The sequence below is a fragment of the Musa acuminata genome, chromosome BXJ3-7, assembly GCF_036884655.1.
Source record: "Musa acuminata AAA Group cultivar baxijiao chromosome BXJ3-7, Cavendish_Baxijiao_AAA, whole genome shotgun sequence".
NCBI lineage: Eukaryota > Viridiplantae > Streptophyta > Magnoliopsida > Zingiberales > Musaceae > Musa > Musa acuminata.
In genome coordinates this window covers 36,235,180-36,245,214 of record NC_088355.1, presented here as the reverse complement: position 1 = coordinate 36,245,214, position 10,035 = coordinate 36,235,180, and the positions used below count along the sequence as shown (strand labels likewise).

The 10,035-nt window shown below is 36.3% G+C and overlaps 1 protein-coding gene across 1 annotated transcript; it reads left to right on the top strand.

The window, feature by feature from the left end:
* Positions 1 to 6,663: 6,663 nt before the first annotated feature.
* Positions 6,664 to 9,619, top strand: LOC135643450 (protein STAR1-like). Its single transcript, XM_065160426.1, has 4 exons — positions 6,664 to 6,991; positions 7,098 to 7,439; positions 8,862 to 9,049; positions 9,164 to 9,619. Exons 1-4 carry the CDS (start codon positions 6,976 to 6,978, stop codon positions 9,413 to 9,415), a joined length of 798 nt encoding a protein of 265 aa, XP_065016498.1. The 5' UTR covers positions 6,664 to 6,975; the 3' UTR covers positions 9,416 to 9,619.
* Positions 9,620 to 10,035: the final 416 nt, after the last annotated feature.

Sequence of the window (10,035 nt, the reverse complement as noted above, 5' to 3'; positions counted from 1 at the left end):
AATATCAAACAAGATTTGTCTCTTGGCACAATGACAAAATACTTTGAAAGAAACATTATTATTGCAAATCCATGTGATCATAGATGACAAGTTGGTGCTAACGTGAATTCAAACATATTACGAACATATTACGATCATGTTGAGGGGAACAATTCTTGACAAATCAATCCTGTAATTTAATCTTGGATAGAAAACCTAGAAATATAATTGTTAATGTTATGAACATATTGTTACGAAATCTTCATAGTTAATGTTACGAACATATTACGATCATGTTGAGGGGAACAATTCTTGACAAATCAATCCTGTAATTTAATCTTGGATAGAAAACCTAGAAATATAATTGTGAACTAGAATCAACAAGAAAGTTCATGAGGGTTACATGATGATTAAGCCACAAATATTGTCGCTTATCTTATGGTTTTGGCATCAATAATAACCTATACTTCTCATATTCTGTAATAAGAAAATGAAAAAAGTCTAATAGATTATGATAATTGTAAGCATAAAAATCACAATATGTTATTATCATGCAAAAAATTTTGATGTCAAATATAAAATCAAATAATAATATATCTAAATTTACTATATATACATTTCGATGCTATTCAGAAAGCTTTTATTTGAGTTGTAGATGCACCATCGTTGAATACGGAAGCTATAGCAATGTCAATCTATAAAAAAAACTAGAGTTACCTTCTCCTCTCTTCCTATCCTTTACCGAACCGTTATAAGTGATGGATTTAAGGATAAATAATGAGAGAATATCTATAAACTCTTATTGATTGGTTCATATCATTAAAGTGAGATAAGAGAATATATGTAATTTCTCAATCATGTCATGTATCTATGTATTTTTCACGTATCTAATTATTTGCACTAAGTTCCTAGGATGTCTTATTCTTTTATAAGCAAAGGTAGAGGGTATAAGATAACTAATTAAGGGAGTCTCTCTCATCAAAATCATCTCCTAAAGAATTATACAATTAACTAGATTACCTATTTGTTGGCTGATAACCGTAATCAAAATTTAATTATATCCATAATATATCTTACCTAATTAGATAAAGCTGCATAATCTAACATCCTCCTATTTGACTTATTAATTAGCAAGATACAAAAGAGTTCAAAATCAAAAATACATAAAATAAAATATATTTAAGAGTAATTTTATCCAAATGAATTCTAAATTATTTTAAAAATTATCTATTAGTACGAGAAATAAATAACTTTAAGTGTATAAGAAAAAATATTAATCATAATATCCACTCAAATATGCATCATTATATCTTTTGTGATTTGCTCATAAACCTCAATCATAAGAATATATTCTTTCTAATACCTTAGGTTGTAAATGAATGGATCAACAATCAATATAGTAAAAATTAAATTATTAATTGACTTTAGTTATTTTTGTACTCTTTTCTCTAACAATCAAGTATTTTATATCGTAATTTATAGAGTTGTAATCAAGGTTCGTCGTATCATACCGTACCGGCATTTCAACCTGAGCTTGGTACGGTACGGTACTGGTGTACCGGGCGGTACATCAGGGCATACCGAGCGGTACACCCTAGTGTATCGAATAATTTTATACTTTTGCATACTATAGTAGTGCTACAGTATAGTATTGTAGCATTGTAGCAGTGCTATAGTATAATACTATAGCACTATAGTGGTACTGGGCGGTCCACGTACCGGTAACCTGTCGGACCAGTACGTACCGTCCGATACGAGCGGTATGCTTCGGTATGACAAACCTTGGTTGTAATAGTACTTATCATTCTTAGAGAAGAAAGTAATTATAATATGTCACGAAGTATCTTCAGTGACTTAGCAAATTGAGTTTGATCATATTAAGTTCTAAGATAAAACTTTACAATCATAAAGCTTGATTAGTGGCCTTAAATATATTGTTTTATATTTTTTCCTGTAAATTGTCCCTTCAACTGATATAGATATAAAATATAGAGTAGACTTCCTATTATTAATGTAATTTTCAAAATCAATACCTAAAAAATACCAATCATTTTAAGCTAATCTAATTTTATATATGTGAGCATATATTTATTTGTCCCTTTCAGATATCTTATTATTTTCTTTGTAATTTTTTTTATATTTTCACTTATAGGTAATTTTAATATCTATCAAGTATTATAATTACAAAAATGATATATAATCTGGCATAGGCTTTAGTATATAATAGACTTATAAATGTGCATATATAAAAAATATTTTTTATCTGATTCTTTACTAAGTCATTAAAAAAATACTTGTTTTGATTGAATTTTTTATTTTTATTATTTGTTGAATAAAGTTGTATACTAAATCTCTCTAAGACTTGATCAATATATCTTTTCTGAGATAATTCTAGTAATCATTGAGATTTATCCCTGAATATCTTATTGTTAATAATATAATATGTCTTATACATATCAATCATTTTAAAATTTTTGGTGAAAATTTTCTTAGCTCAATACAATAAACTAAGATCACTACTAGCAAGAAAAAAATTATTCATATATAAGATCAATATAATAAACTTCTTCTTATTGATCTAATCAATAATATTTTTCTTAAGGTCATAAATGAATTTTTTAAATTTACATACAAAATTTTATATTTATTTTATTTTCTCTACAAATCATTTAGGTTCATACATATAAATCTTAATCCCCAATCAAAAAACTTGCTTTCACATCCTTGTGACGTAACTCAAAATTTTGATAACCCACTAATGTCATGATGATTTTTAACGAGTTTATTTAGAAAAAAAAGATAAAACGTCTCATTATAGTAAATACATTCTTTATGTGTAAAAATCTTTAACCATAAGTTTGATTGTCATATCATTTGATATTATCTTTTGAAGGATGTTTATATAACAAACTCTTTTATAGTTATTGGGCAATTCAATGAATTCTCAAACATCATTCAGATTATTAATTTGAACTCTTTCTTTATTGTATCATATCATTTTTTAGAATCACTACTTTTAATAATTTTATGAAAATAATGCAGGATCTTTTGATTCTTGTAAATATATCATATAATAATCAAAAATGATAGGTCTCCTTTCATTATCAAAACTATCAATTATAGTTATTCTATAAGATCATTAGCGGCAATATCAATATTATGTAAGAGTTCATTAACATTATTTTATTATTAATATTTATCAAATTATTTAATAATTTAAATAATAATAATCTCTCAAATAATAAAGGAGTATCAATCTGTATCTCCTCAATATCAAGATGAAATTTTAAGATTTTCACTCCTATTGATTCGCTATTTTATACGAATCTTATATTATCATATTCAACTATTTTTATATTATGATTAGAGCAATAAAATATATACCTCTTTGATTTTTTTAAATAAATAATAAATTATTTAAAAATAATTCTTGAATCCAATTCAGCTCCACTCAAAATCCAAGTTAGCTTAGTTAGACTTTAACTTAGCATTTGATTCAAATTTGATTTAGCCAAGCTCTAGTCAAGTTCAGTCTCAACGAAAGGAGTAACATCCGATCAACTCCAAACTTCATCAAACCCCAATCCTAATTAGACTTGAATTTGGAGAAGACTTTGCACACTAACACAAACAACCAACCCTCCTCAATCTCACTCCTAGTAGGAGATCGACGCCCCAATCGAAGAGGAAATAAGGGTCAGTCAACTATTCACTAGGAGTCCTTAAAACATAGGACACTACCCCATGCCTTATCTATTAATCAAGGGATCTCAGCACCCTTGAAACCATCGAAGAATCAAGAAGAAAATGTAGCACCAAGAAACCAACTCTGGTTGTTTGTTTGTGTGATCTAATAGAGTTTTACGTGGGATGGAGTTGGAAAGATAAAAAAAAAAAAAAGAGCAGGGATTTCATAGTTGTAATTGTTTTGCTTCTTCGGATCTAGAGAATAACATCATCCATGTATGATCCGGATCCAATAACTTCTAGATTTGGATCGAATATTTGAATTCATTCATTTCAAAATGTGAGGACTAATATCAAAAATCTCGGGTAGGATTTTGTAGATTATCGGGCTCCATTGAATGGACTCGATAGTTGAGCTTGTAGTATCACATAAGGAAAGTCAAAAAAAATATGAGCATAAATGTGTTGTATCTGACTTTAGTAGTGTCTTCTTCTGAAACTTGTCATGATTCCATGTTAATTCCTTCATCATCTTCGATTAAAATTTGGTTTTAGATCTTAAATCAAACATTTAAGTAAAGCTAGCTATGCACCCGTGGGAATGAGAGTTACAAATGGAAAATTGGTTGGTTTGAATTTGAAACCTGATGGTACTTGATACAATAGGAGAGGTCCTTGATGTGAATTATCAAAGGTATTTTACTGCCATAGGTATGAGAATCATTAAAGGGACAAAAGAAGTATAATGAAAACATGAAGTTTGGTTGAGAAATTAGGTTATAATGATATATAGATTGCAAGCACGTAGAGTTACAACAGTTAGTAATCTAAATGATAATTCTGAGTATAGTCAACTTACAATCCATTTTATGATCACATTGGTCTCGAAGGTATCTATCACGACCCGGGTCTGATAAGCTAACTAGCCAATAACTCTATTTTGGTCCTCAACGCCAGACTAAAATGCTTAAGCAGGAGATAACGTAGTACACTCATCAGACCCTTATAAGCTAATCATACACATTCCCCACTTCCGATGTGGGACTAATGGGATATTACAGTATCAGACTTTGAACCTCATGATGAAGTGAGGTAAATATTTGAGATGCAAAGATCTAAGGTGATTGATAATTTTGGAGGGACTCTAATATGCATTTTGCATGAACTTAGGATTAGTTGAATGAGAGAAGACAAACCCGATGGCCTTGAATCTGATCCGGTTCATATCAACCCATTTGAGTCTGTCTAGATAAAATCCGTGCACTAAAATACATCAGAAATACAATAAACGATCATTACAGGTTAACCTGAACAGATTTTGGATTTCAGTGATATGGAAATTAACCAAAAGGAAAGGTTTGGATCAGCTGAAACAACTTGAGTTAGGTTGGGTTGGCAATTCCAAATTGCTTACTACCATGCTTATTTTATGTTAGTGAATTAAGTGCTTCAATTTGATGTGAATTAATTATTTAAGATTCCTAATGAGTTCCCTAATATATATAAAGCTTAATTACAAATAACCATAGTTCACCTGTGGGTTAGGTTTGCCATACAATATGAAATAACAGGTTAATAGAATATGCATTGGCAAAATTTTGTGTTTTGGAATATGATGTTTATGGATCCAAATCTCCATTTAGGTTTTACCATTTCTTTTTTTCAAACGTGGGAATGGATCCCGGGGTAAAGCTGATCTGATAATATGTACAAAGTGAAGAAAGAATAAAAAATAAGAACAATTATTGAAGAAACTTTATTGAAGAAGTGAAGAAGCTTCAATACATTAACATGTTCTCTCTCTTATTTATATAGATTAGGAAGAAGAATTTTCCTCAACAAAATAGAGACCTCATATAGTTGAGGAAATCTTATCTTCTATCATGTCCCCGCAAGATGGTGTTCCTCAATAGGAGTAAATCTTCTTGAAAGAAGAATCACAATCGTCAAGTCCTTCCCCGTACAAATCATTATATGAGTCATTGATTGAAATTGCTGATATGTTGGTTGAGATTTGAGAAGGTATCAATGGAGTGGAGGTGACCTATCAAGTAATGCTGTCGATAATCTTCCATGTATTATCCTTCAGCATCAGTTAGAATATATATATAGCTAATGACTAGTTTGTTAAGAACTATCTAAGAGGTGTCATTTATGACTTTTTAATATGTGAGATTTTTTTAAGGTGCCTTATCTCTTGATAGGATTTTTTTTTCATTTCCTATATATTAATATAAGATTTTGATATGTCTATTATGACTTTTGTGATACAAAAGTAGAGGTCACTTGTGTCAACATTAAGTTATCAAGAGAACAACAATAGAGGCATTGTAATCAAGCTTTTTTTTATTATAATTTTTTGTTTATATTTTAAGTTATTTTAGTTCTCCTATTATTATTGTGTTCGCAATATAGTTTGCCTTCCTGTTATAATATAACGTGATGATTCATCTTCCTGCCATCGTCGATCTCTCCTGAGTCCAAAACAACCGGCTATATATATTGTTTGATAAGGCCAGAAAGCCAAGATCGCGTTCGTAGTTGGGGAAGGCACCACCTGAGGCAGTGCCGCAGGAATCTCTCCTCCTTTCGTTCCTTCCACTGTGACGTACGTCCCATCGTACTCGTAATAACAACGGATGCCGTCCTTTCTTTATCACCATCTGGGGCGGCCCATCTTACTCCATCCAGCTATCAACCAGACAAGGCACGGTGCTCATTGCTCCACTTGCGTTGGCGACTCTGCCGAGTCTTTGTGTGGTTCCTTTCTCTTTCTTTCTTCTGTTCCTTTTTTTTTTCTTTTTCTCTTTCAGAGCATATGCATGCAAGTCTTCATCTTCCGGTGCTCAACTTGGAGAGGCACTAAGTGGGGTGGGCGAGCATCTTCTCGTGGTTGACTTTTCCACCACCACTTTGCCTTCTGCAGTAAGCATTAGTAAAGGATGATGAGACAATAGTATGTGTTACATGGAGGAACATAAAAGTAGTGACACTTGTGTGAGCCTCGCTCGGTTCCTCCTCCCAAACGCTGGTAGTAACGCCATGTAACCTATTTAATCATGTATTTTATGATCATGACTCGATCTCAATCCCACCTCCATGGACAAAAGGGCCATTTTATCTTTCCATTCCATGACTCCCTCAGACCTCTCCAAAGCACATCATATCCCTGCATTTCACTTATATAAACCTACATAGCAGATCACATCAAGTCATCTCTCTCTCTCTCTCTCTCTCTCTCTCTCTCTCTCTCTCTACAATTTCTTCTGCTCTTTTGTTTGCATCCTGAGCCAAAATCCCATCTTTGGCATGGGCTCAGCGGAAGGTAATTTTCAACCATTAACTAGGGATATGATCTGCTATCTTCTAGAGATGTGTATATCCATTTTCTTCTTTTTCTAATATTGCACATATACTTCCCATCTCAACAGAAGAGGTTAGGGAGCACCTGTTAGTGAACGTAGATGGTGCACGCGGCCTGGACTCGCCGGCGAAGAAGGCGAAGCTTCAGGTCCGGGACCTGACGAAGCAGTCGGAGGCGACAGGCGAGATGATACTGTCGAAAGTGAACCTGGACGTGCCGGAAGGGGTGATCGTGGGGATCATCGGCCCCAGCGGTAGCGGCAAGTCGACGCTCCTCCGCGCCCTGAACCGGCTCTGGGAGCCGCCTTCCGGCTCGGTGCTCCTCGACGGACAAGATATCTGTAAGCTCGATGTCCTCACGCTCCGACGCAGGGTCGGCATGCTCTTCCAGCTGCCCGCTCTCTTCGACGGTAAGTGCTCAGCTTCTTCTTTCAGCCTATGGTCGGGTTTGTTCTTCGCTGATGGTGGTTGCAAGCATTGATTGATCAATTGAATTCCACGATCATTGGTCGGGCAAATCATATCATATCATATCATATCTAATTTAATTTGGTTAAATGGATGAAAAATAAGTTTCTTTTTTATTCCCCAATAATAATGCATTATTGTATGATCATATTCTATAAGATAAAATCGCATGTAGCATGGCCGATCAAGCCATGATATGTTAGCTTGGTTTGACGCTGCTACTTTATCATTAATTCTCTTAAGATTAGTAATTTTAGTACAAAGAATTATGTATATTAGATGCGGAGGTGACACATAGCATAGCATGATAGGTGAGGTGAGGTAAAGTTGACATAATTGATACGACCGAATGACAACCACATATAAGATTCCCACCAACCATGATAAATCCAACCACCCATCGTAAATGGAATCCCTGTGATGCACACAGATCCCCAACTGAAGTGAGAACATGAACCCCAATAAATGAGGGTTGGGTGCTGCTTGTGGTGGCTGCGCTAGCTTTTGGTTATGAGGGACAAGTAAACAGATGGTAAGGTGACTCTATTGCTTATGCTGAAACTAATTCACATATCAGGGCGGGTATATAAAACCTATATGCCAGTTGTTATAATGCCATTGACTTTAGTTTCTTCTTCAGACTGTCTGTCTGTTCTGCAATATCAAATGAGCATGAGGTGACATGCATGTCATTAGCCATGAAACTAGAATTCGTCAAGATCGTTGTTTTGTGACGACTTAGAAGAAGAAAACCACGGCAATGCGAAGTCGACGGCATAACCGGTGATGAAAAGGAAGAACTAGGTAGGAAGAGATTGTCACAGGCTGCATATGCGAGATACAGTGCACAGGATTTACCCTCTTCAACTCTTGCATGAACCTAGTACAAGTCAGGTTGTGTGGATGAGCAGTTAAGCCATGGAGATTTGACAGTTTCAATCAACAAGTGTAAAGGTGAGAAGAACAACGAATCAGCTGGTGCAGGTAGAACTGCTGCCAGCATAGATGTAGGAAGACCCAGTGCAGGGCTTATCCCATTCGTGTTCCATGGCACCGTCGATTGAGGGTGTAGCTCAAGTGTCGTGCCCGAGAATGGAACGTACTTCTCCTTCTCAGAAGCATGATGAGTCCCTCACCACTGTGCTGTGTCAAGAAGGAGACCTCGCTTGGGGGCGGAGATGAGAGGGTACTTTGTGCTCCCTGTTTGGGCCCAAAATGTGGCGTGGACTGGGAGTAAAGAAAGGACCAGTGGGGACTAAAACGAGAAAAGCGAGATGTTAGAAAAGCTAAAGGAGAAGAAAACTCCTTTAATTTCCTCGAGATTTATCTGGTAGTTCATAAGGATAACATCATTTTTGAAACAGGAAGTGTGGCAGAAAACGTGAGATACGGACCTCAACTGAAAGGGAAGAAGCTGACGGAAGAGGAGGTGAAGAAGTTGCTGAGCTTGGCGGATCTGGACCCTGCCTTCGCCTCCAAGGCGTCCTCCCAACTCTCCGTCGGCCAGGCCCAGCGCGTCGCGCTCGCCCGAACCCTCGCCAACGACCCCGAGGTGTGCTCAGCTCCTCCTCCTCCTCCTCCTCCTCCTCCTCCTTCGCATCTCGAGTCGCAGCAGTCAGAGCTGAGACGTGAACATGGTATTGTTTGAATTGATCGCCCTCTCAAGGTGCTGCTGCTGGACGAGCCCACCAGCGCGCTGGACCCGATTTCGACTCAGAACATCGAGGAGGTGATCGTGCGGCTCAAGGAGTCGCGGCGGATGACGACAGTGATGGTGTCCCACAGCGTCAAACAGATTCAGCGCATTGCCGATCTGGTGTGCCTCCTCGTGGCCGGCGAGATGGTGGAGGTACTGGAGCCCGCTCGCCTGTCGGAGGCCCAGCATCCGATGGCCCGCCGCTTCTTGCAACTCAGCTAGCCAACGATCAAGATTTTACCGATATATCTATCTATTTGCTTCCTTTTATGTGGTTGTAGCCGGCGCCTGACTTTGTTCATCTCCCATTGTTGCAGTGTTAGTAGTTAGCTGCTGTAATATCCGCACTCCCATGGTACTCCTATTAAGAGTTGGTAGTTTCGGAGCTTCCATGGCAATAAAGAGGTTACATGCTGCTCATTTTCAGGGTTGACTCAGTTTCGGAGCTTCACTCCTCCATTTCCATTCCATGGCATGTCGCTGATCTCTCTTATTGGCAACTGTTGGAATACAATGTGGGATCTCGGTAGTAGGCAATACAGAGAGAGAGAGAGAGAGAGAGAGAGAGATGAAAAGGGTTTTGATTGCAGAGGAGGTCAAGGGATTAGGATTTAAGAGTTAAAAGAGTCCAGTCAAAAGACTCAAGGCCAAAGGAGGACAAGCGACTTCTCTGATTTATTTACTTCTCTTAAGGAGGATACTGCATGCTTGCAGAAAACAACCGCAAATCTTAAGGAGGATTGTTGCTGTCGATTTACAGATATGTACTTTGTTCATTGCCAAAGTACAGAGCCACACACAAAGAGGATAAAAAGAAAGGGATCAAGTTATAACACAAGGTG